This window comes from Loxodonta africana, chromosome 14, assembly GCF_030014295.1.
Source record: "Loxodonta africana isolate mLoxAfr1 chromosome 14, mLoxAfr1.hap2, whole genome shotgun sequence".
NCBI lineage: Eukaryota > Metazoa > Chordata > Mammalia > Proboscidea > Elephantidae > Loxodonta > Loxodonta africana.
In genome coordinates, this window is record NC_087355.1 from 75,823,981 (window position 1) to 75,850,939 (window position 26,959).

At 43.9% G+C, this 26,959-nt stretch overlaps 1 protein-coding gene across 3 annotated transcripts; it reads right to left on the minus strand.

Moving 5' to 3' along the window:
• Positions 1 to 267: 267 nt before the first annotated feature.
• LRATD2 (LRAT domain containing 2) lies at positions 268 to 23,161 on the minus strand. Of its 3 annotated transcripts, XM_064268069.1 has the most exons (3): positions 22,707 to 23,158; positions 21,157 to 22,165; positions 268 to 17,910 (listed from the first exon to the last, which is right to left on the minus strand). In XM_064268069.1, the coding sequence occupies exons 2-3, from the start codon at positions 22,067 to 22,069 to the stop codon at positions 17,897 to 17,899; spliced, it is 927 nt and encodes a 308-aa protein (XP_064124139.1). In that variant the 5' UTR covers positions 22,070 to 22,165; positions 22,707 to 23,158; the 3' UTR covers positions 268 to 17,896. The 3 variants fall into 3 exon arrangements, with proteins under 3 accessions (XP_064124139.1, XP_023401764.2, XP_023401763.2); XM_023545996.2 differs by having other exon boundaries at positions 10,492 to 22,206; positions 22,707 to 23,161; XM_023545995.2 differs by having other exon boundaries at positions 10,492 to 22,165; positions 22,707 to 23,157.
• Between the last annotated feature and the right edge of the window lie 3,798 nt (positions 23,162 to 26,959).

Here is a 26,959-nt window from a genome sequence, read left to right on the forward strand (position 1 = left end):
GGACAGAGTAGACCTGCCCCATAGGGTTTCCAAAGACTGGCTGGTAGATTTGAACTGCTGACATTTTGGTTTGCAGCCAAGCTCTTAACCAGTGCGCCACCAGGGCTCTATAGTCCATACAAGATGTTTAAAATATTCTCAGGCACTTAGCAAGCACATGAAAAATATTAGCCATTTTTTAATTAGGATTTCATTTGTATGGAAGGAAAAAAATAAGAAAGGAAAGGAGGGAGGGAGGGAGGGAGGGAGAAAGGAAGGATAACAAACACATTTTTTTTTTTTTGAGTGCCTACTATGCTCCAGACTCTTCTAGCCAAGAAGCAGTAGAGCATATAGGCCCTCACAAGTTATGTGAACAAGTTATGTGAAGGAAAGAAGCAAGGCTTTTACTAATGGTTATCTTTGGGGAGTGAGGATGGAAAGCAGAAGGGAGAGGGGCTTTTACTTTCCCTTTATACCTTTCTGTATTATTGACAATGGAAAACTAACCAATTGCCACAGAGTTGATTCCAACTCATAGCCACCCTGTGTGTGTCAGAGTAGGACTGTGCTCCGCAGGGTTTTCAATGGCTGATTTTTTGGAAGTAGATAACCAGGCCTTTCTTCTGAGGCATGTGAGGGTAGACTCAAACCTCCAACCTTTTGGTTTTTAGCAGCCAAGCGCTTACACCATTCACACTACCCAGGGACTCCATTGGAAGGGAATCAGCTCCCAAATAATTAGGGCCCTGGTGGCACGGTGGTTAAGCATTTGGCTGCTAACCAAAAGGTCGGCAGTTTGAATCCACCAGCCACTCCTTGGAAGTCCTATGGGGCCATTCTACTCTGTCCTATATATAGGGTCACTATAAGTCAGCTCTCTCTTATTCTTCCCTCGTTTCTCACATAATGAAGAATAGCCCTTATGACGTTTGAGCGCCTTCCAGCTGCCAGGCCGGGCTGCTCACTGTCAGGCCACGTGGGCATAGCAGCTATTTCCATACTGGTTGGTAAATAGTCGAACCCTTGCCCCCATGATTCAGCAAGTTAAGGGTTAACTCCTGGCTCACTGGGGCCTCTGGAATGCTGCTCACAGTGACCCTGATTTGTTCAGTGTCCTGTAGTCCAGGTCAGTAAATATTTTGATTCTCACTCCTGGCGCTAGGCACTGAGCTCAGGCCTGTTCACCCATTGTATCTGATTCCAAATGAACTCTTCAAGGAACTTACTGTTACTCCCATTTCCCAAATGATGAAACCGAGATTACTGATTGACTTGCCCAATAGCAAAAGCTCATAAGCGGAGTCTATTCCACTCCCAAGGCCAAGTTCCTTTCCCTGCATGGCTTTGCTTTCATTGGCCCACGTTTTCTCTGTAAAAATATTTATATACTTCTGTTTCAAAAAGTTATTCGCAAAAAAGTTTGTTTTACCAGCTCTGTAGTTCTGGCTTGTCTCGACTGGTTTAACAATTTAAGAGCAGAGTAGAGTTATCAACTTTGTGAATCATTAATGAGTTGAGTTTGATCTCTCGCCTAAAATTGACTACTGGACTTCATTATTTGCCCCAAAGAGACAGGGAAAATTTCCCTACAAAGGCACTTTCCTATGCCTGGATAGGTAGGGGACCAGCTGGGTCCTTCTATACTTGGTCTGTTCCCCCTTTGAGAGGACACAAGTCACAAGGTCACCAGTGGCTGGGCCAGACTTGTAAACAAGGAGATTGGAAGTGGTTTTGGAAATTGAACAGTCCCAGGTTTAAGTCATTATTAGCTGTGTGACCTTGGGCAGTTCCCTCCACGGACTTCCTTCCTTCCTCATTGGTAAATGGAGGCGATAGTATTTACAGGCACTTAGTTAATATTCAGGAGTGCAGTGGTTGAGAACTATGGCTGCTAACCAAAAGCTTAACAGTTCGAATCCACCAGCTGCTCCTTGGAAACCCCATAGGGTAGTTCTACTCTGTCCTATAGGGTCGCTCGATAGTAATGGGATTGAATGTTTTGATGAGCTAATGTTCAGCCAGGATATTAATATTTTCCATCAGTGATCAACCAATCAAAATGCTTTACCTAGAGCTGCAAGAGGGTATCTGTTAAGTTAGTTTGTGTGGGTACCCACAGAGGTCCTAAAGGAAATGCCAGGTGGCCAGGAAGATGGGCAGGCTATGGTGGTGGGGAGGGTAGCTATATACCAACTGGTATGACTAAGGTCGGCCCGACTCAACCCATGGTCTTTTCAATCTTCTCATATGCATGTGAAAGGTGGATAGTGAAAAAGGAAGACAGAAGAAGAACGGATATGTTTGAACTGTGGTGTTGGCAAAGAATATTGAATATACCATGGACTGCCAAAAGAACAAACAAATCTGCCTCAGAAGAAATACAATCAGAATGCTTTTTAGAAGCAAGGATGACAAGACTTTGGCTTGCTCACTTTGGACACGTCATCAGGAAAGACTACTCTCTAGAAAAGGACATCATGTCTGATAAGGTAGAAGGTCAGTGAAATGAGGGGGAACCCTCGATGAGAAGGATTGGCATAATAGACAGAAACATACCAACCATAACGAATATGGCACCAGACTGGGCAACATTTCTTTCTGTTATACACAAGGTCAAAATGAGCTGGAGCCAATTTCACAGCACTGAGAACAATGGAGGTGTTTTGATATTTTAACAACTGGTACATCTGTAGAAATGACTATAGGCTGAAAATGAGTCCTTTCCAATGTGAGTAGGCATTTCTAGGGGGATCTACTCTGTGCTTGGTACTGTGGTTAACCTCTTCCTCACACGATTGCACATAATCTTCACACTTGGTTAAGAGATGATGCTACTTCCACGCCCATTTTTCAGATGAGGAAGCTGGATCTCCAAAAGTTTCAACAGCTAATAAGTGGTTGGGGCAGTTATCTGAATTCAAACAGACTGGGGGCAGCGCCAGACTTCTCACCACGATGTGAGAAAGAAGGAAATCCTGGGCAACAATGCAAAATGGAAGTTGAGATCATCGGTAGGAAAGGCTGGATTGGAGTACCAGGTTGTAGGACTGTTCAAATGAGGAACAAAAAGGCTGCCAGGCAGGCAGAGTCCTTGAGCAGGAATGACACTAAAAACATTGATCCTACTTGCACTTTACAAAGGAATCAAATGTTAACACCAAGGGGTCTGCATAAAGGGTAGACACAGGCTCTTCACACTCTTCTTATTCATGCAAGTTTGAAATGAAGTTCAAATAAAAAAATTTAAAGAAAAAAAAAGTTCTTTGCCAACTGGCTCCTGTCTTCCCCTAGGTCTCTGTCACCCCTCTCAGCTGCCCTCATAAACTCATCTTTTGTAGTAGCTAGCATAGGAGCCACTGAAGAAGATCTATGTCTCATGTTCCACCACTGCAATCTTTCAGCAGCACAGCAGAAATATGAAGAGAAGACTTCGGGGATAAGGATGGCTGTAACTGCTAGAAATGACTGTAGGGTGGTGGAAAGTGCCATGGGACCAGGAATCAAATAACTGTGGATTGAATCATGGTTTGTCCGTTTAGCAGCTCAACTGATTTTTGGCAAGTCACCACTTCATCTGTAAAATGGCGATCACAGTGGCAACCTCCCAGGCTGTGCTGAGGATTAAATGAAATGCCATTTGCCAGACTCTGAGCATGGATTCTGACATACAGTATGTGTTCCATAAATATTTTATTTCCCCTTTGCTGAAGCTCAATTTCTAAACCTGTTAGTTAAAGGAGAGGAGAGTAATTATACCTTAAAGAGAGGGGCCAAAGATCAAATGTAATACCTGTGAAATGTGCTTTGGAAATGCATCATATTACAAATGCGCATTGTTGTTACTGCTGGTGATGACCAAGGTGGCCAGAATATCCTCTTGCCCCTTACCACATCCCATAGGCACACTGTCTATTACTCTCAGTTACTTCTGGATTTCCCTGGGCCTGAGATAGGCCCTGTTGAGCACCCAGAGCCATTATCTCGCCTTGGAGAAGTAATAAATTTGCAGCTGGGGGAAAAGATAATTTGCCAGCTCCACTAAGCCAGAGAGCTCAGGACAGAAGTGGCTCCCATCCAGGCATAAATGGTCCATGGACTTTGAATACCATTCCCCCCTGCATGGACCTGTGTGGGCCTATTTCAGGAGAATAGGCCCTTGTTGGCAGACGGCAACTGTTTCAGCTGTGTGGCAAAGAGGTCAGTGTTTGATGATTGACACCGCTTTGCTTATTAAACAGGGTCTTCACCTACCTACATCAGGGGCCTAAGGACTGGTGGCTCCACTAAGGTCACCCAGCCACCCATGACAGGGGTCCAAGGATAACTGGTACCTCCCGGTCCTTAAAACCCAAAGCACTGGGTGCCCATGGTCTGTCTGCAGAACCCATCCCCCTGTATGCTCTAGGGAAGAGGGACATGCTTTCCTCGGAGTCACTTGGGGGATGATTCTCAGCCCCCTGCCTTGTTCAGAGTGTGACCCCCTGCAGCAATCACATACCGGTACCTGCACCAATCACCCCTGCCCCTCTAAGACTGCAGGACAGAGACTGTACCACACACTTGATGACTAGCTACCTGGACACCCGAGATGAATCCATACAAGAAAAGTGAATGGACTCCTAGACTGATATATCTGATAACAGCTCTAACCACCTGGTGATAGGGTGTCCGCGCTTCAAAGGCAAAAACAATCAAGCTAGCTCACTCAAGCAACCCATTTGGGCATATCAAAACAAAACAAAGTAAGAAGCTAGGATACAGTAAACAAACATAAAAAAAAAAAACTAATACAATAACTTATAGATGGCTTGGAGAGAAAAGACAGTATCAAATCAGATAAAGAAACAGATCATGATCGCTTCAACAAGCTCTCAAAATAAAGAATCAAGGGATCTTCTATATGAAAGTGCATTCCTGGAATTACCGGATGGAGAATACAAAAGATTAACATACAGAACCCTTAAAGACATCAGGAAAGACATCAGGCAATATGCAGAACAAGCCAAGAAACATACAGATAAAAACAGGTAAAGAAATTAAAAAGGTTACTGAAGAAAATAACGAAAAATTTAATAAGCTACAAGAATCCATAGAGACAGCAGTCAGAAATTCAGAAGATTTACAATAAAATTACAGAATTAGACATCGCAACAGAAAGTCAGAGGAGCAGAATTGAGCAAGTGGAAGGCATAATTTGTGAACTTGAAGATAAAGCTCTTGGCACTAATATATTTGAAGAAAAATCAGATAAAAGAATTAAAAAAATGAAGAAACCTTAAGAATCATGTGGGACTCTATCAAGAGAAATAACCTACAAGTGATTGGAGTACCAGAACAAGGAGGGATAACAGAAAATAGAGAAAATAGTTGAAGATTTTTTGGCAGAAAACTTCCCTGGTATCGTGAAAGATGAGAAGATACGTATCCAAGATGCTCATTGAACTCCACATAAGGTAGATTTTAAAAGAAAGTCACCAAGACATATTATAATCAAACTTGCCAAAACCAAAGATAAACAGAGAATTTTAAGAGCAGCTAGGGATAAATGAAAAGTCACCTACAAAGGGGAGTCAATAAGAATAAGCTCGGACTACTTAGCACAAACCATGCAGGCAAGAAGGCAATGGGATGACATATATAAAGCACTGAAGAAAAAAAATTGCCAGACAAGGATCATATATCCAGCAAAAACTGTCTCTCACATATGAAGGTGAAATTAGGACATTTCCAGATAAGCAGAAGTTTAGAGAATTCATAAGAACCAAACCAAAAATACAAGAAATGCTAAAGGGAGTTTTTTGGTTAGAAACTCAGTAATATCAAGTATCAACCCAAGACTAGAACACTGGACAGAGCAATTACAAAAATAAATCAAGATAAAAAAACACTCAAAACAGTGAAACAGCAATGTTATTATGTAAAAGAAGACAACATTAAAACAATAAAGAGGGACTAAGAAATATAGTCATATATCTTTCAAATGGAGAGGAAGACAAGGCAATATAAAGGAATAAAGGTTATGTTTAAACTTAGAAAAATAGGGGTAAGTATTAAGGTAACCACAAAGGAGACTAACTATCCTACTTATCAAAATAAAACACAAGAAAAAAAAAAAAAGCTCAGCAGAAATAAAATCAACAAAAATGAATGAGAGGAAAAGACAAAATTAAGTGGGAAAAAGAAAACAACACACAAAAAAAGACATCAAAATGACAGCACTAAACTCACACCGATTCATAATTACACTGAATGTAAATGGACTGAATGCACCAGTAAAGAGTCAGGGAGTGGCATAATGGATTAAAAAAACACAATCCATCTATATGCCGCCTACAAAAGACACACCTTAGATTTAGAGACACAAACAAACTAAAACTCAAAGGATGGAAAAAATATATATCAAGCAAACAACAATCAAAAAAGAACAAAAGTGGCAATATTAATTTCTGACAAAATAGACTTTGAAGTTAAATCCTCCACAAAGGATAAGGAAGGACACTATATAATAATTAAAGGGGCAATAGACCAGGAGGATATAACCATATTAAATGTTTATGTACCCAGTGACAGGGCTGCAAGATACATAAAACAAATTCTAACAGCATTGAAAAATGAGATAGATAGCTCCACAATTATGGTAGGAGACTTCAATACACCACTTTCGGTGAAGGACAGAACAACCAGAAACAAGCTCAATAAAGTCACGGAAGATCTAAATGCCATAATCAACCAACTTGACCTCATAGACACATACAGAACACTCCACCCAACAGCAGCCAACTATACTTTCTTTTCTAGTGCATATGGAACATTCTCTAGAATAGACCACATATTAGGTCATAAAGCCAGCCTTAGCAGAATCCAAAACACTGAAATATTACAAAGCATTTTCTCTGACCACAAGGCCATAAAAGTGGAAATCAATAATAGAAAAAGCAGGAAAAAGAAACCAAACACTTGGAAACTGAACAATACCCTGCTCAAAAAAGACTGGGTTATAGAAGACATTAAGGATGGAATAAAGAAATTCAGAGAATCCAATGAGAATGAAAACACTTCCTATCAGAACCTTTGGGACACAGCGAAAGCAGTGCTCAGAGGTCAATTTATATCAATAAATGCACACATACAAAAAGAAAGGGCCAAAATAAAAAAAATTATCTGTACAACTTGAACAAATAGAAAGAGAGCAACAAAAGAAACCCTCAGGCACCAGAAGAAAGCAAATAATAAAAATTAGAGCAGAATTAAATGAAACAGAAAACCAATTGAAAGAATTAACAAGACCAAAGGATGGTTCTTTGAAAAAATTAACAAAATTGACAAACCATTGGCCAAACTGAGAAAAGAAAAACAGAAGAGGAAACAAATAACCTGAATAAGAAATGAGATGGGCTATATTACAACAGACGCAACCGAAATTAAAAGAATCATATCAGATTACTACGAAAAAATTGTACCCTAACAAATTTGAAAATCTAGTGGAAACTCTATGGAGCAGTTCTACTCTGTCCTACAGGGTCGCTGTGAGTCAGAATTGACTCGACAGCACTGGGTTGGGTTTAGGAGAAATGGATGAAGTCCTAGAAACATACTACCTACCTAAACTAACATGAACAGAGGTAGAACAACTAAATAGACCCATAACAAAAGAAGAGATTGAAAAGGTAATCAAAAAACTCCCAACCAAAAAAAAGCCCTGGCCAGGATGGCTTCACTGCAGAGTTCTACCAGACTTTCAGAGAAGAGTTAACACCACTACTACTAAAGGTATTTCACAGCATAGAAAAGGACAGAATACTCCCAAACTCACTCTATGAAGCCAGCATATCCCTGATACCAAAATCAGGTAAAGACACCACAAAAAAAGAAAATTATAGACCTATATCCCTTATGAACATAGATGCAAAAATCCTCAACAAAATTCTAGCCAATAGAATTCAACAACATATCAAAAAAATAATTCACCATGACCAGGTGGGATTCATACCAGGTACCCAGGGATGGTTCAACATTAGAAAAACAATTAATGCAATCCACCACATAAATAAAACAAAAGACAAGAATCACATGATTTCATCAAACGATGCAGAAAAGGCATCTGACAAAGTTCAACACCCATTCATTATAAAAATTCTCAGCAAAATAGGAATAGCAGGAAAATTCTTCAACATAATAAATAGAATTTATCCAAAGCCAATAGCCAACATCATCCTAAATGGAGAGAGTCTGAAAGCATTCCCCTTGAGATCAGGAACCAGACAAGGATGCCCTTTATCACCACTCTTACTCAACATTGTGCTGGAGGTCCTAGCCAGGACAATTAGGCTAGGTAAAGAAACACTGGGCATCCAGATTGGTAATGAAGAAGTCAAAGTATCTTTATTTGTAGATGACATGATCTTACACAGAAAACCCTAAGGAATCCACAAGAAAACTATTGAAACTAATAGAAGAGTTCAGCAGAGTATCGGGATATAAGATAAAACATACAAAAATCAGTTGGATTCCTCTACACCAACAAAAAGAACATCGAAGAGGAAATCACCAATTCAATACCATTTACAATAGCCCCCAAGAAGATAAAATACTTAGGAATAAATCTTACCAGGGATGTTAAAGACCTGTAGGAAGAAAACTACAAGACACGACCGTAAGAAACCAAAAGAGACCTATATAAGTGGAAAAACATACCTTGCTTATGGATAGGCAGACTTAACATTATAAAATGTCTATTCTACCAAAAGCTATCTATAGATACAATGCAATTCTGATCCAAATTCCAACGACATTTTTTAATGAGGTGGAGAAACAAATCACCAACTTCATATGGAAGGGAAAGAGCCCCCAAATAAGTAAAGCATTACTGAAAAGGAAGAACAAAGTGGGATGCCTCACTCTACCTGATTTTAGAACCTATTATACCGCCACAGTAGTCAAAACAGCCTGGTACTGGTACAACAACAGATACACAGACCAATGGAACAGAATTGAGAATCCAGACATAAATCCATCCACATATGGGCAACTGATATTTGACAAAGGCCCAAAGTCAGTTAAATGGGGAAAAGACAGTCTTTTTAACAAATGGTGCTGGCATAACCGGATTATCTATCTGCAAAAAAAATGCAACAAGACCCATACCTCACTCCATGCACAAAAACTAACTCAAAATGGATCACAGACATAAATATAAAATCTAAAACGATAAAGATCATGGAAGAAAAAATAGGGACAATGCTAGGATCCCTAATACATGGTATAAACAGTATACAAAACATTACTAACAATGCAGAAGAGAAACCAGATAACTGGGAGCTCCTAAAAATCAAACACCTATGCTCATCCAAAGACTTCACCAAAAGAGTAAAAAGATTACCTACGGACTGGGAAAAAGGTTTTAGCTATGACATTTCCAATCAGTGCCTGATCTCTAAAATCTATATGATACTGTAAAAACTCAACTACAACAAGACAAATAACCCAATTAAAAAATGGGCAAAAGATATGAACAGGCACTTCACTAAAGAAGACATTCAGGTAGCTAACAGATATGTGAGTAAATGCTCACGATCATTAGCCATTAGACAAATGCAAATCAAAGCTACAAAGAGATTCCATCTCACTCCAACAAGGCTGGCATTAATTAATCCAAAAACCACAAAATAATATACGTTGGAGAGGTTGTGGAGAGACTGGAACACTTATACACTGCCGGTGGGAATGTAAAACGGTACAACCACTTTGGAAATCTATTTGGCACCTCCTTAAAAAGCTAGAAGTAGAGCTACCATACATTCCAGCAATCCCACTCCTTGGAATATATCCTAGAGAAATAAGAGCCTTTACATGAACAGATATACGCACACCCATGTTCACTGTAGCACTGTTTACAATAGCAAAAAGATGGAAGCAACCAAGGTACCCATCAATGGATGAATGGATAAATAAATTATGGTATATTCACATAATGGAATACTACACATTGATAAACAACAGTGATGAATCTGTGAAACATTTCATCAGATGGAGAAATCTGAAAGGCATTATGCTGAGTGAAATTAGTCAGTTGCAAAAAGACAAATATTGTATAAGACCACCATTATAAGAACTTGAGAAACAGTTTAAACAGCAAAAAAAAAATATTCTTTGTTGGTTAAGAGGTGGGGAGGGATTGAGGGAGAGGGGTTTTCACTAATTAGATAGTAGATAAACATTTTAGGGGAGGAGAAAGACTACACACAATACAGAAGAGGTCAGCACAACTGGACTAAACCAAAAGCAAAGAAGTTTCCTGAATAAACTGAATGCTTAGAAGGCCAGTGTAGCAGGGGCGGAGGTTTGGGGACCATGGTTTCAGAGGACATCTAAATGAATTGGCATAATAAAATCTATTAAGATAACATTCTGCATCCCACTTTGGAGAGTGGCTTCTGGAGTCTTAAATGCTAGCAAGAGGCCATCTAAGATGCATCAATTGGTCTCAACCCATCTGGAGCAAAGCAGAATGAAGAACACCAAAGACACAAGGTAATTATGAGCCCAGCAGACAGAAAGGGCCACATAAACCAGAGACTACATCAGCCTGAGACCAGAAGAACTAGATGGTGTCCAGCTACAACCGATGACTGCTCTGACAGGGAACACAACAGAGAACCCCTAAGTGAGCAGGAGAGCAGTGGGATGCAGACCCCAAATTCTCATAAAAAGACTAGACTTAATGGTCTGAATGAGACTAGAAGGACCCCAGTGGTCATGGTCCCCAGATCTTCTGTTAGCCCAAGACAGGAACCATTCCCAAAGCCAACTCTTCCGACAGGGATTGGACTGGACAATGGGAAAGAAAATGATACTGGTGAAGAGTGAGCTTATTGGATCAAGTAGACACATGACACTATGTTGGCATCTCCTGTCTGGAGATGAGATGGGAGCGTGGAGGGGGTCAGAAGCTGGCCGAATGTTCATGAAAAGAGAGAGCGGGAGGAAGGAGTGTGCTGTCTCATTAGGGGCAAAGCAATCAGGAGTATATAGCAAGGTGTGTATAAATTTTTGTATGAGAGACTGACTTGATTTGTAAACTTTCACTTAAAGCATAATAAAAAAAAAATTCTTGATTCTTGAATCCTCTTCATTCTGAGTCCCTCGCTCCTATGCCACAATCCATCAGCAAGCCTACCTAGAGAATGCACCTCAAATAACTCTATTTGCCTGCCATTATCCTATTCCAAGGTATCATCATCTATTTCAAAGCTACCTAAAAAACCTCCCATAGATCGAAGGGACAATAGCAACCCAAAAGATAAGACAGGAAGCTTAGGGGGCAGTGAGTTTATGTTAATGGAGGAGGAACTAAAAAAGGAAGGTGAGAATGGTTGCACGACTGGAAGAATATGTCACTGAATTGTAAACACAGAGACAGTTGAATTGGTGTTATGCTTTGCAGTATATATTCTCAACAATGAAAAAATTAATATAAAAAAGTTCCCCATAATCATTTTTCCCTTTCCCCCCTCCAAATCCATTCTCCACACAGGAACTAGAGTGAGCTTTTAAAAATCACAAATCAGATTATGTCACACCTTTGGCTTAACACCTTTCAATGCCTTTCATCTCAGAATAAGATTCAAACTCTTTGCCGTGGAACCCAAAGGCCCATATGACATGGCCCCTAGCCGCCTTGTTAAGCAGCAAATGTGTATTGAGCGTGTGACAAGTGTTGGGGATTTAGAGGGAAACAAAACAGGTGTAAATCCCTGCTCTCGTGGGGCTTACCTTTTAGGGCAGTAACTCCCTGTCTTTCTAACCTCAGCCCACAGGATACATTCTACATCCTGTCCCAGGACTCCACAGTGTTTGTAAAGGAAACAAAAAAATCATTTAAAAAAAAAACAAAAACGTACCCTTACTACATATGCTGAAGTAAAAACATAACAAAAGTTTTATCCAGTATGATCCTTGCTAAAGATAGTTGTGATACACTCTGACGTTTTCTTTTTCTATTTCATTACAAAAAAAAAGTGGTTTGTTGTTACGTTGTTAGATGCCATCAAATTAGCTGCAACTCATGGCAGCCTTTTGATTAATAGAATATTGCCCAGTTCTGGGCCATCTTCATGATGTTTGAGCCCACTGTTGCAGCCACTGTGTCTATCCATCTTGTGGAGCATTGTCTTGGTTATCTAGTGCTGCTATAACAGAAATAGCACAAGTGAGTGGCTTTAACAAATAGAGTTTTATTTTCTTACAGTTTAGGAGGCTAGAAGTCTGAATTTTGGGTGCCGGCTCTAGGAGAAGGCTCTCTCTGTGTCAGTTCTAGGGGAAGGTCCTTGTCTCTTTTCTGCTTCTGTTCCTTGATTCCTTGTTGTTCTTCATGAGACATAACATCTATCTTCCCTCATCTCTGCTTGCTTCTCTGGGCCTAATCTGCTCATTTTGTATCTTGAAGGTGACTGGCTTAAGAAACATCCTACACTGATATGATTTAATTAACATAATAAAGAAAACCCTATTCCCAAGTGGGATTACATCTACAAGCACAGTGGTTAGAATTTACAACACATATTTCTGGAGGACAAGATTCAATCCATAATAAGGGTCTTTTTCTTTTTCACTGACCCTCTACTTTACCAAGCATGATGTCCTTCTCCAGGGACTGGTCCCTCCTGATAACGTCCAAAGTAAGCAAGAAAAAAATGATTACGACATACTCATTGATTTCTTGACCCCATAAGGGGTCGTGAACTGCAGTGTGAAAAACACTGTCCCACTTAGGGCTTTGTAACCACAAGAGTGCCATCTAAAACCTCTCTCTTTAAATTTTGTCATCTCTCAAATAGTGAGAATCCTTCGCAATTAAGTAAGTTAATTTATCAGAATGCACATTGCTCAAACATGGAGTCCCAGTGGTGCAACAGTTTAAGAGCTAGGCTGCTAACCAAGATGCTGGTGGTTTGACCCTTCCCCCCGACCCCAGGAGCTCCTTGGGAGAAAGACCTGATGATCTGTTCTCACACAGATTACAGCCTAGACAGCCCTATGAAGCAGTTCTACTCTGTCACGTGTGGTCCCTATGAGTTGGAATGGACTCAACAGCACCCAAAACAACAACAACATGTAGCTGTTATCAAGTTGAAAGATTTTCCCTAAAGAAAACAGGGGATTTGGAGTTAGAAGTTCTAGACTCCAGAATGATCTTCTCCTTTACTAACTCCCTGGCGTCAGGGTGAGTCATGAGATATCCCTACATCTCAGTTTTTCACTTGAAAATTGAGAATAGGATTTCACACATGAATTAATTTGAGTAAAAGCACCAGCTCAAATCCAGGCATACAGTAGGATTTAATACATTTATTCTCTTCATAAAAATTTTCTTCACTACTAATTCAAAAATAGGTACAGGTTTTCATGCGTCCTTTAAACCCTCGCAAAGTCAGACTAGGCAACATCTCAGGCCAACACTGTTTTATTCATCTGCATAATCCCAGGGTTTAGATGGTAGCAGGCTGGATGGACGTGTTGCTGTTGGGTGCCGAGTCAGTTTTCAACTCACAGTGACTCCATATGACGGAATAGAATTGCCTCATAGGGTGTTCTAGGCTGTAATCTTTATGGAGGACCTTGGTGGTGCAGTGGTTATGCACTTAGCTGCTAACCAAAAGGTCAGTGTTTCAAACCCACCAGCTGCTCTATGGGAAAAAGATATGGCAGGCTGCTTCTGCAAAGATTACAACCTTGTAACCCTATGGGGCAGTTCTACTCTGTCTATAGGGTTGCTATGAGTCGGAATCGACTCAATGGCAACGGATTTGCCTTCTTTGGTTTTAGTCTTCACTGGACCATATCATTAGGTCTTTCTCCCACAGAGCTGCTGGGTGGGTTAGAACCACCAACCTTTTGATTAGCAGCTAAGTGCTTAACTGTTGCGCCACCAGGGCTACTGGATGGATGTGTAATAGGTACACAGCTGTTTCTATACTCAGATTGGCAAGATTTATCCCTGATGTGATTTCCTTTAAACAAGTGAATTCACAATTCAAGCCCCCAGTTTCCAAGATGGAAGAAAAGGAAAATTCAGTATTTCTCAGTGCTACTCCATCCTATCCTAAACCAAAATTTTGGGGAGGCCTCTGTGTCTTAAGGCATCTTCAGGTCTGACAGCTCTGCTATTTGCCCATCTCATTCTTAGGGGATTTGGCAATCTTTGGTAAGTAAGAGAGGGCACCCCGTGCCTAGGATCTGGTCTCCCAAGATCAGTTGGGAACATCTTCTATGATCAAACCAGCAGGGCATTTGGAATGTGCTGGATTGTTTGAGAGGGAAAATAAAGTCTCCGAGTGTAAAACATGGCCATCCCTTCATTCATTCGTAAGCATCTACTGAGCACTCACCAGGTCCCAGGTACTGTGTTAAGCACTAGGTATACAGCGGTGCTCAAAGCTAACAAGGCCCTTGGCCTTGTGAAACTGATATTCTAGTGGGGCGAGAGACATACAATTAAAGTACAAGAAAGCAAGTAATTAGGCAATTATAATTTTGGAAAATTGTTATAAAGGAAATAAACAAGGTGTTGTAATAAAAAGGTGGGATAAAACAGCAAAGGAACATAATAGTTATGATGAGATGTGAAAGAAAGGAGAGCCAACGGCCCTGCCATCCAGGGGGAGGAAACCTGGGCACACTTCAGGACTCTCAAGGAGTGTTTTGGAAACTCTGATCTCCCATTTAGTAAGTTGTAAAATCAATTTAGTGGATACCAGTTTTAGAAGGCACCTTGGTGACGCAGCGATTAAGCACTCAGCTGCTAACCGAAAGGTCGATGGTTTGAACCCACCAACCGCTCTGAGGGAGAAAAGATGTGGCAATCTGCTTCCATAAAGATTACAGCCTTGGAAACCCTATGGGGCAGTTCTGTGCTGTTCTATAGGGTCACTATGAGTTGGAATCGACTCGATGGCAACAGGTTTGGTTTTTAGGTTCAAGGTTCACAATGCTATTGAGTCACACACTCCTCACCCTTCCTCCCTTAATTAATCTAATCATTGCCCTCTCCACAGCACCTGGCTTTTTCTTCAGTCTCTTCAAGTCTCAGCATAAATGCTACTTTTTCAGGGAAGGCTTCTGTGGCTCACTGGATACAGAAGTCCTCTCTCCCCCAAGCCCCGTACACGTCCTTCATAGCACCTATGACAACCAGAATTCAGCATCGCCTGTGAATTCCTTTTTTGTAAGTAGTTACCTGTATTACCCATTAGAACGGCCGTTACGGTGAGGACAGAAACCGTGGATGTGGCCTGTCTACGTATGTTAGGGGCTGGGAATTGAGGAGGCGCCCAATTAAGTACTTAGTGGATATTAGTTACACCTTTTCTCCAGGATCGTTTGTAACTTCATGCTTGTTTATTTGATTTCTCCGATGGGAGTACACACTTCACATTCCCATCGGACCGGTTTTCAAAAACCAATTAAACCTACACGCATCTGCGTTACTTCAACACCTACTAAACATCAGCATTTTACTATAATCTGTCCAATATGTAAGAGCGAAATTAATCTCCCCAGAGAAACAAGCTCCAAACCCACTGATCTGATCCACAGTCTTCTGGTTCTGACTCATAGCAACCCTACAGGACAGAGTAAAACTGCCTCCTAGGGCTTTCTCGGCTGTAATCTTTACGGGAGCGGATCACCAGGTCATTCTCCCGAAGCGCAGCGGGTAGGTTTGAACTACCGCCGTTTCAGTTCAAAGCTAAGTCCTTAACCACTGTGCCACCAGGGCTCCAGAAACAAGCTCAGAGGCAGGGCTATCTCTAAAGCGTTCTTGTTTAGTTTTGACTTCTTCACGTTCCAGCGCCTAGGCTAGGGCTCAGCACCTGTGCTGACTGCAAAGGCAGACACTAGCCATTTTTGCACCTCCTCTGCAGATACAATTGCTGTATTTGTTTAATAAGCAGCAGTTATCCCGGTAAATTCAGCGAAAGGAAATAAAAGCCCTTCAGCACATATTCTCTGCCTGTACATTTTGGAGGTTTTTAAAAACGCTTTCCAACATGTCATTTCCCTACATTAAGCAAGCTCAGTCCACTCAGAGGAAACAGGAACAGCAGTTCCCACCCAATTCACCCAAGAATTAAATGCACAGTCTCCACTAGGCTCCCCTCTCCTCTTTGGGCGTGCAGTGAGAACCAGGATAAATTAGACTCTCACTCTAGGGGCAAATGGTCTCATTCCTACCTGGGCCCCCTTAACCTTTAGCACTCAACTCTCTTCCCAGTTAAAATTCTCACAGAAGCCTGTGGACAAAGCCCAGGCTTTCAAACCACACAGGGTAATAGTGGCTTCAGGCACAGGCCTGGGGAGCGCAGGTGATCTCCCATGCCCCAGTCCCAGGAGCCACGTCTATTCCTTTACCAGTTGGTGGCAGGTGCATCCCAAATCACACCAACAGTGCCACATGTCACGTTCACCCACTTGCTGTAATTAAGTAGTGAGCAGGTCCCCACTTGTGTGGAACCCTGCAACGACCCAAGATGCGACAGGGCTTACTCATCTTGATACCAAAATTCCTGCGTAGATTTCAAAATGTGAGTGTGATCTCCAGCAATTTCTGCGTTAAGTCCTGAAAATCAAAGCGTACTGAAAATTTATATTCACGGTGTTTTTCATGAACACAGACAGCCCGGAAGCAATGGGTGATTCTTAGACAGTAAATTAAGGGAGGGTTTTCAGCCACTAAACTAATTTGTCAAAATGTTTACCAAGTAATGCAAAGAGGATACACAACTAGTATTTTCAGAGAAAGCAAAATACATTGAATAGCTTGAATTTGGACCCAAAAATGGCAGAAAAAGGTAGAAAAATTTAAATTTAGTTAACTTTGTGGTTTATTGGAAACCCTCATAAGTTTTCCAAAAGGATCCGACAGGTTTTATTTTAGTAAGGCATACAGTGAAGAAGAAATAGTTTAAAAGATATCAATATTTTATTTAACTAAGCACGGCCCTTCATTTTGAAGGAAATGATACAATCTTCAATCAGAACTTCCTCCTTAAGAAGTGGACTAAGAACGTAACATTGATCTGACATACAACCTTCAACAAAAATAGAGTTTGGGCAATTCATGGTGAAATAAATGTTAAGCGGCATTTATCCTGTGAGTCAAAGAAACTCTCCATAGGTCAAAGCATTACAGACAAGAACAAAACGACACAACATAAAGTTGAACAAACCAGTCAAGTTTACAGTTACCCTGATTTCTTTTAGAAATTCACAAGTAAAATGTAACTTTCCAAAGGAACCCATTCGATAATGATCACACTACATTTTAATTTATTAAAAACAAGGCTAGACAAGCACATAATATTGAGTCTTTGACACAGTGAATTCCATTTTCTTTAAAAATAGAAAACAAGGAGTCCTTAAATTTTCTTAGCTCTCCATAACGTATGTCATATAAAATTAAAGTTTTGCTTCCAAAAATATGCTTCCGTGTGGTAGTGGTACCGTCTGGTGGTGCGAGTGGGCTCAGAAGCACCAAAGACAGGAGAAGTTTAACCACTGAAGTATCATTTTTTCTTCCATAAAAACTAAAAATTTCTTTAAAGGTCCAGAGTAAAGTCTTCTGCTAACTGTTAGTGCTACAAAGTCATTTTAAATTAAACGTGGAACAAAACCTACAGAAAATATGACTTCTTTCGATACAAAAAGTTGTGTAGCTGAACTCGTGGGCTCCTTTGACGTTCATAAGCAGTCTCAATAAAATATTTGCTCAGGTAAGAAAATAGAATTTGTATGGTTTCGTTTAGCATATGTTCCAGTGGGGTTTCCGCTTTCTTTAACTGCCAGGGCCTCTGAAGAATGTGAGAATCGGTATTTCTTTCTTTCAAAGAGCATCAGTGATTCACACTACAAAATAGCTCTAAAGTTTTATTCCTAAAGAGAAAACAAAAACTATTAAATATACTTTTTTTTTTAAAAAGTGCCAGATGTGGCCATTGCCAGGGCATTAAAAAGTCACTTATCCACAACACTGCCATCTTGAGAGAGCCAAGAGTTGATCCGATGCCCCCTTTCTTGGCGCCTTGGCTGGTTTGTTGTCGCGCTAGGGCATCGCAATCCTAAGAAAATTTCCAGTGGAGTCCGTCACTAAGTGTTACTTATTTCACATCTCTGGTACCCAGTGAAAATGCTCGAGGCACATGGGCGAGCAGCATCTGGCGCGTGACTCTATTTCTTACTGTAGTTCGTTTTCCAGCTCTGGTACCAAAAACCTCTTCCCTAGCAGTTGTATGCTATAACTATGGGTGCACACTTCCTACCAGCTCTTCTTCGCTGAGACCTCTCAAAAAGAGCAGCTCACTTATGATAACAGGTACCCACTACTATACCTCAGTGTAAGGAGCCTTGGAGGCACAACAGTTAAGTGCTTGGCTGCTAACCGAAAGGCTGGTGGTTCAAACCCACCAGCGGCTCTGTGGGAGAAAAGACCTGGTGATCTGCCTAAAGATTACAGGCTAGAAAAAACACCATGGGGCAGTTCTACTCTGTCACGTGGGAGTAGCTGAGAGTCAAAAACGACTCGTTGGTACCTAACAACAATAGACCTCAGAGTGACCAGACACTGACTCTCCATTTGGAGGAGAAAGAGGTGGAGAGGGTGGGGTGTTCCGGCCAGCCAGCAGCTAGCCCAGCGCTGTGGACAATACTGTTCTGCTCTTCCCTCCTCCTGTCTGCACACTGGCCGTTACTTTTCATTTCACTATTATGTTAAGCATAAAAGAACATGCAAATTGGTGAGATACAGTAACAACAGAAACCCAAAGTCCCAAAGCAGGTGCTGTCCCGCCAAATCCAACGCATGAATACCTCATGTGTATCAGGGTAGAACGCAGAACTATGCTCTGTAGGGTTTTCAATGGCTGAGTTTTCCAGGCCTTTCTTCTGAGGCACTGCTGAGGAGACTCAAAACCCCAAACTTTCAGTTAGCAGCTGAGCACTTGAACTGTCTGCACCCCCCAGAGACCGTTAGGTATAGCAGGTTCTTCTAAATATCTTTACCCATGTTTATCTTGCCCTTTTTCCATGAGCCAGAGAATATAACCATGAAACTGTGAGATTATTAAATTCGTTGGAACTAGACAGACCAAAGAATCTACACTTCCAACAAGAGATTGGTTTTCCTCAAAAGTCCTAGACCAGAACTTGAAAGTGGGTTGATCTTAAAAACAACAAAAGCCATAGGGCCTGTCTGGTGATAACTGTGAAAACAGTGAGCATGGCTAATGCCCTTGTGAAGAAAAGATTTCATTTTGAGGTGCTATGAAGGTCTTTTTTTTTTTTATGAAGGTCTACCCTAAAAACTATGGCCTCAACTTCCAGGTTTGAAAAAAAGTAAAAGCAAGCATACAAGAAAATCCTTCAAGCCTTGATTCAGGACTCTCCAGGGAGGGAGTCTAAGGATGGCTTCAGGTGTGGAACACTCAAGGATGATACTATTCTAACTTTCGGAATTAGGTCACACACAATGACTTGTACAGAGTAGCCTGTAAAGACTCCTGAGAGACAGAGAGAGAGAAAAAGACTCCATCTTTACTCAATGCCAATGGAAGCAGAGAAGCATTCTGGAATCCAGGGTGCCCATCATGAAAGAGCTCACACAAATATACGGGACAGGTTATAAAAAATTTTTAAAGCTTCATAGTAAAGCAAGGAGAAGCTTTACCGGCAGCTCAGCCTGCTGCTAACATGCCACAATCACCAATCGGTGCTTTTGGGGCTGACTGTACCAGGGGACATTTATTTGTGACTGAGGTCACTCCTCTTAGTGGAGAAAGCATTCCGAACGAGGAGAATGCTGCAGGATAAGAGGACTTTGCATATGGAATTAAACTGCACCAGGTGTGGCTAGCAAAATAAGAATTTGACCACTGGTCTAAGCCTCCAGCCTAAGATTTCACCACCAGCAAAACAAAAGTGGGAACGGGGAACAGGGCAGAGAAGGGGCAGCAGGGATCACAGGACCATCAACAAAACCTTAAGCTTTAGACTTTGATTCAATGTTCAGGAAGGGGGTTGGGGCTGGAGGCAGAGATTAACCGATTCCTCAAAGGGTAGCCCGGGGTGCCTGCTTCTGCAGTGGATACTTTATGGGGCGACAGTAGACAACCCCATCTGCGACTGGCGAAGGAACCTACTGAGCAGGTTTAATTAGATCAGTGGCACAAAGGGCTAGTCCCTCCTTTGATAACAAATAACGCAGCTATAAGTGTCTACAACAGAAGGCAGGAACAAAGGCGGCAGACCAAACGCCTAATTGAATCCTTCCCCTGGCCGGCCCTGACAATGATTTACTTGTAACCTGGGGAGGGGCGGGGTGGGCAGAGCAGGCGACGCAGCTAAGAGCCAGCTACAGAAAAGGAAAGCCTTGGGGTTGGGGGAGGGAGTTAGCAAAACCTTTGTTTGCAGCCCGAGTTTACTCAACTATTTGTTACACTTAATAGCCGGCAGCTTGGTTTTAGTCTGCTGCTCCCAGACCCAGTCATGGCTTCGTCAGCCCTGCATCCCAGGAATCCCATAAAATAAATCACCTCAGCCTCCCAGATCCCCCACACAGCTCCACGGGGGAGGCGGATAAGCAGCTCTCTGTGCAGGGCGCCACCGCCAAATCGCTCTGGTCTTTGTACTAGGCACCCTGGAAGCCCAGGGCAAGAGGGAAGCACGCAGGCAGCAAAGGCAGGCAGGGGTCTGCAATAGAAGTTTTCTCCACCCTCTCGTAGATAAGAAGGGTCGATTTTGGACCCAGGTTCAGCAGGGATTAACTGCTAGGCAAGTCCACAGTCTGCCCCACAGGAAAGGCAGGCAGATTGAGGGGGTGGAAAGAAAATGCCTCCAGCCAAACATAGTCCTCCGCCCTCCTCCTCCTTCCCAGTCCAAGGGGGCAAGCTCAAGGCTCGGCTGGCTGCACAATTCGCCCATTCTCCGTTTTCAGAAGGCCCGCTAAAGGATCGCTATGAGTCGGAATCGACTCGACGGCAACAGAAGATGGATAGGAACCCAACCGGGCGCAGGAGGCGGCAGAGGAGGAAGTGAGAGAGGCGGCAAAGGCTGCTGCAAACAGTTTCCTCTCGTAGCTCTGCACTCCCCTCGCCCATCAGTGCGCCACTACCTCCCTGCCACTACCTCTGTCCTCTGCCTCGGAGGCCGGCGCAGGGGGGCACCCGGGGAGCGGCGTAGTCCGCGCCGCGTTGCTGTCGCCCTCGTCTGGCTCGGCTGGGTGCAGGTGCAAGGCAAGCTCCTGCAGCACCGCTGCGCGCCCGATCTGGTCGTTGCGCCGTTTCTCCATGATCAGGTCCTCCAGGCTCTGGAACTCGAGCGTGTGGCTGCGCTGCGCCGAGAGCTGGATCTGCAGACGGTAGGGCTGCTTGCCGATGCGCAACTCGCCGCCTATCTTGAACTCGCGCTTGCCGTAGCGGCACCAGGCAGCAAAGCTCTCTGAGTTGCGCCAGCTCAGCTCGCGCTCCTTGGCGCCCACGTGCGCCAGCGCGTTGCGCACCACCACGCTGGGGCTCAGCGGCTTGTAGCGGTACAGCTCATTGACCACGCGGCCACGCCGGCCCTGGCTCGCGTCCGTCAGGAAGCTGTTGCTCACTTCCAGACGGTGCAGGTGCACCACCTGGAAGTTGCCCACATACACGGCCCAGTGCGGATACTGCGCCTGCGACACGAATTCCACCAGGTCGCCAGGCTTGCACTTGTTGAGCAGGTTTTCTGGCGTGTAGGTGCTCAGCGCTGCCGAGCCCGGCGCGAAACTCTTCTGGTAGATGCACTCGTCGCGGTAGAACACTGAGCACTCCACTTCGTGCAGCCGCGGGTCATAGGGCTGCGGAAGCGGCGGCTGCCCGTCCCCGCCATCGGGCAAGCCGCTGCCATCCGGTAACTGGGGCGGCAGCTGCGGCTCCACGTCCTCGTCGTCGTTGGAGAAGATGTAGGAGACCCCAATACGGGGCCCGTCGTCCCGGTCCACGCCGGTCGGGTCGGCTGTGGGAACTTCCTTGTAACTGAGGTGGGTCAGCTTCTCCACCTGGTTGCCCATCACGCTGCGGACGTAAGTTCACACCGCCGAGAAGGGTGAAAGCGAAACCACCACTAGGGTCATTGGCACCGGTTCCCGGACAGGGGCTGGGGCCACCTGTTGGGAGAGGAAGGCAAGGAAGCCATGCAGGAGCCCCTCTGCGAAGAAGGCGATTTGTTTTTAAGAGCAAGAAGAAAGGTTGGGGGCCAGCATCTGGAGCCATCTTAGGGGGAGACTCAGGTATACCGAGCCTCCCCCCTCGTTTCGCCACCTGTAGGGTCATGGTCACCAGAAACCGGGCAATTTCAGGTCTCCCCCGCCCCAACCCTTCCCCTCGCTCGGGCAGAAGCCCATTGCATCAGCAGCTCCAGCCGCTTCCGCTGGCGCCCTACCTGCCCAAACCCGGCAGGCAGGAAGGAGGAAGGAAAGAGAAAGTTTACTCTAAACCCTCCTTTTCTAAGGCCCACTCTCGCCCCTGGTTCCCAGCCAGCCTTTGGCACGCTTCCCACTCCTCCATTCCCGGGAGAAAGGGCGAGGATCCCCGTAGCGCGGCCCGGCCAGGTGAGCCACCCTACCTGGCTCACCTGGGGCGCTTCCGGCTCCCGGCTCGTCCGCCCCTCCCCCACCCCGTGGGCTCGGGTTACCTACGCAAACTCACCCGCAGAGCTGGAGGCCCTCGGGAACGGGAGGGGCCCCCGCCGCACCCCGAGACTTCTACGGCGAGTTTGCAGGTGTAGGCGCCGCAGTCCCTTTCCTGACGCGGGCAGCAGCGAGGATGGACTGGGGGGACGGACGCATGTCTTTCCCCCGCGGCTGCGTAGCGCCCCAAGACTCGAAAGAGGGGGGCAATGACTGTTCGAACCGCGCCTTCTCCCTCCAGCTGGGGCTGCTGCTCCCCCTCTCCCAGCTCTCGGAGCGAGGAGAAGGAGGGAGCCGCGCGGCCCGGCGGAGGCCGTTCCCGCTCGGGCCCGGCGAGCAACAAGCGCCGGAGCGGGAGGGACAGGATTGTAGATCCGGCTCCGAGCTCCCCGGGCGGGAGCGCAGCCCTTGGCATTTAAAGAGACAGTCACTCGCTCCCCGAGCCCGGGTCTTTCCCACACGGCGCGGAGCCGCCGGGATCCTTGCTCCCGCCCCGCCCGCCCGGACCGCGCGGCTCTGCCCGGGCCACGCCCCCGCCCTGGAGCAGGTTTAAATTCCGCTGGTAAAAGCTTGGCTGGGGGGGGGGCGGGTGGGGTCGAACCGGTTAGCTGCGGGTCCGGGCTCTGCGTCGGAACCCCGAACCCGGCGTGTTCTAAGGCTGGCTGCGGGGTCCCTTTGCTTGCTCAGTCCTTACCTTTCCGAGCTGTGGCTTTAAGAAGTTGGAAGGCAAACGTCACTTGCCAGCGTAGAGCTGGGAGAGTGAATTAGAGTTTGGGGTTTGCTCCTTTTTCCTCTTCCTCTTTCGCAAAGTACCTATGAACAGTCACTACGGACATTTGTTTGTTTCTTTTCTTTCCTAGTTCTTAGAACAAATTTCTTGCCCGGAAGGTTAAAGAAAAGGACTCTCTCAGGGACAGCTTGAGAAGTGCTTCAGTTTAGAGGTGTTTCCAGATAAATACTGTGAAACTTCGGCGTAGGAAAAACATGTTCAGAGAAAGGAAAAAGGCTATAAAACAGAACGAAGATTTAGGTACTGGCTGGTTTCCAAGATCAACGATCTGGTTATTAAATGTCACTTGAAGTTCGCACATAGTGGATTTCATAATCTCAGTTGTTTCCAGAGAGTTAGTTACGAATTCGTTGGGTAGAAGAGAAAACGTTCAGCAATGATTGTTTTTCACGGAGGTGGGGGATGTAGGAATTGCCTAATTGCCCTTAAATTAGAAACAAATTAGAGGGCCCTGGTGTATATTTCCTTCCTGCTGATTTAAGGAAGGAGTGGTAGTAGACAAGTATTGCCTGTTTAACCTCCAGCAGAAGAGACTTTTCCCCCTTGCTGGTTTCCTCTATTCCTACCTAAGATGTAGGCTATCGAAGTGGTTTTTTTGTTTGTTTGTTTTAAATAACGGAGGTTAGGGGTGACAGCTCTGTTTACAGGGGGCAGCTTAGGCACTAACTAGAAGCACCCAAACTAGTTTGTGGAGGAATTGAGAATGCAACTCAAGACTCCTTTGCCCTGTTTTCCATCACTGTTTTATCTGACTAGGTTTTTCCAGGTAATGCTGTTATTTATTCAGTGTATATACCAACCAGTGGAAATGAATATACTAACACTACTGTGAACCTTTTTAGTTTGAGGGAAAAAAAAAAAATCAATCTATTTATGTACTTTTCAGCCTGAACAATCAATATTGGCAGAGCTTTGATGGAAGTTAGTCCTTCAGCGAGTTTAAGATCACAGCATAAGTTACCCAAAAAGAGCCTTTTGTGCACCTGCCATAAAAATTAAAATAGTTTCAGGCCAGTTTTAGACACATATGACCAGATGAGCCTCCCGGCCTTGTCATTACATTACACGTGCTCTGGGGGCTGCCATTGCCTTAATGTCTGTGTCCACCCTGTGAGCCCATGTAGGTACGCGTTTTACAGAGAAGAGTTAGGCTTAGAGAAAGTCAGTGGTGGATCAACCCGTGTCTGTCAGAATCATGAACTTCTGACACTGTCAGCTGTGGCAGGTGGCTTTGCTCCTAGATGGTGTTGGGATGGGAGAACCAGTAGGACACAGTAGTATGGCAGTTTGCTGCCAGCCACTCTGGGGCAAAGATCTAATGTGAGAAAAAATGACTCCTGTTTGTCTACATGTCATCAAGAGATGAGTTCTGTTCAGGTATGTAATACTGTCTCAACAGTGTTTCTTGAACTGACCAACTATAAAGTCTCAGGGGAAATGGGCTTTTAGTCATCTCAATATCCCAGTGTCAAGCACTTAGTAGGTTCTCAATAAATGCTTGCTGGATGCTATAGGGGTGTCCTTGGCCAAAGATCAAGAATTACTTTATTGATTTTTTGTTTCTTTTAGTTTTTATGAGGCAGTGAGTGAGCAATTCAAGGGATGATGCCTTTTGATAGTCTTCCTTGTGTGAAGCTTCTTCCGTTAATGCCAGTCTAGGATGCAGTGGTTAAAGCGCTCAGTTGCTAACCAAAAGATCAATGGTTTGAACCCACCAGCCGCTTCACAGGAGAAAGACGTAGCTGTCTGCTTCCATAAAGATTGTTGTTGTTGTTAGGTGCTGTGAAGTCGGTTCTGATTCATAGCGACCCTGTGTACAACAGAACAAAACACTGCTTGGTCCTGTGCCATCCTCATGATCCATAAAGATTATAGCCTTGGAAACCCTATGGGGCAGTTCTATGCTGCCCAATAAGGTAGCTATAAGTCAGAATCAACTTGACAGTAACGAGTTTTGGGTGCAACCTTCCTCTGATCACTTAGAGTACTTGGGCAGAGGTTACAAAATAGTTCCCAAACATACTTTGTTGGTCTTAAATAAGTGTTTAATAAATTTAATTTCTAACAATTTGAAGACTTGGGAAATTTCATATAAAAATCCAGTTTCCCAGGTTCACTTGAAAAATCTGAAGATATGAAAACTTCAGGCCCACATTCCAGGATGGTAACAAAGAGCTGAAGCTGAGCAGCAGTTGCCCAGCCCTGCCCAGAGATGTAGATTCCAGTTTTTCCCAGTTCTCATCCTGCCCACCTCCTCTACCTCAAACCTGTGCCAGCCCTGAGAGCTTCTGTGTTGGCCACCACTGCCGTAGAGTGTCTACACTACACATTTTATCATTTGTAAATCATACGTAATTCATCACTTGATCACGTACCATTCTAATTCATGTATTTAAAATGTCTCCTTGTGAGAGAATTTGATTTAAAATATATTTCTTAAAGACCTACTAGGTGTCTGCTAAATCACAGCGTTCACTCGTTCAGTAGATAACAATGGGCACTGCGCTAGGTTTTGGAGATATTCATGTCCCCGTGGACCTCAGCCTAGTAGGGGAGACAGAGAAGTAAATAGACTCCTTAGGACAGCGGGACATGTCCTGCAGGAAGGGAAAGTAGAGGATGCTGAGGGCATGAAGGGAGGCTTCCAGGTGCATGGATGCAGGGATAAATGAAAAATTGCCTGCCATCAAGGTTCTCGGACTAGTGGGGGCAACACACGACTCTAAAATTAATGAAGATAACTGCCATTTAGTAGAGCCCTGGTGGCATAGTGGTTAAAAACTTGGCTGCAGCCAAAAGATTGGCAGTTCAAATTCACCAGCTGCTCCTTGGAAACCCCATGAGGCAGTTCTGCTCTTTCCTATAGGGTTGCTATGAGTCGGAATCGACTCGATGGCAGTGGGTTTTTGTTTGTTTGTTTTGGTACCATTTAGTGAGCACTTGATTATTTTATAAAGGCGAATTAAGTTTAGAGAGGTTAAGTGACTTCTCCCAGGTGGTAAATGGGAAGATTACACAGGTCGGTTTCACTTAGAGGCCCATGCCCTTAACCACTTTGTTTTAAATAGAGACAAACAGATTTTACAATATTTAGCAAATATTTGAGTGCCTAGTTTTATTGGGCTCCAGGGATACAGTTGTGGATACAGCAAAGTCCCTGTTCTTATGGCATTTATGGGTGGATGGGAGGAGACCAGTAATAAATAAATGAATGAATAAATAAGAATTTCCGAGTGATAAGGGCCATGAACAAAATAAAATAGGGTAATGGGATTGTGTAACTGGCACTAGAAATCCATAAGTGGTGCAAACGGTTAATGTACTCACCTGCTAACCCAAAGACTGAAGGTTCAGGTCACCTACGGGTGCCTCCAATGAAAGGCCTGGTGATCTACTTAAAAAAAATCAGCCATTGAAAACCCGGACACACTTGGGGTTGCTGTGAGTTGGAATCAACTTTACAGCAAATGGTTTTCTGGACT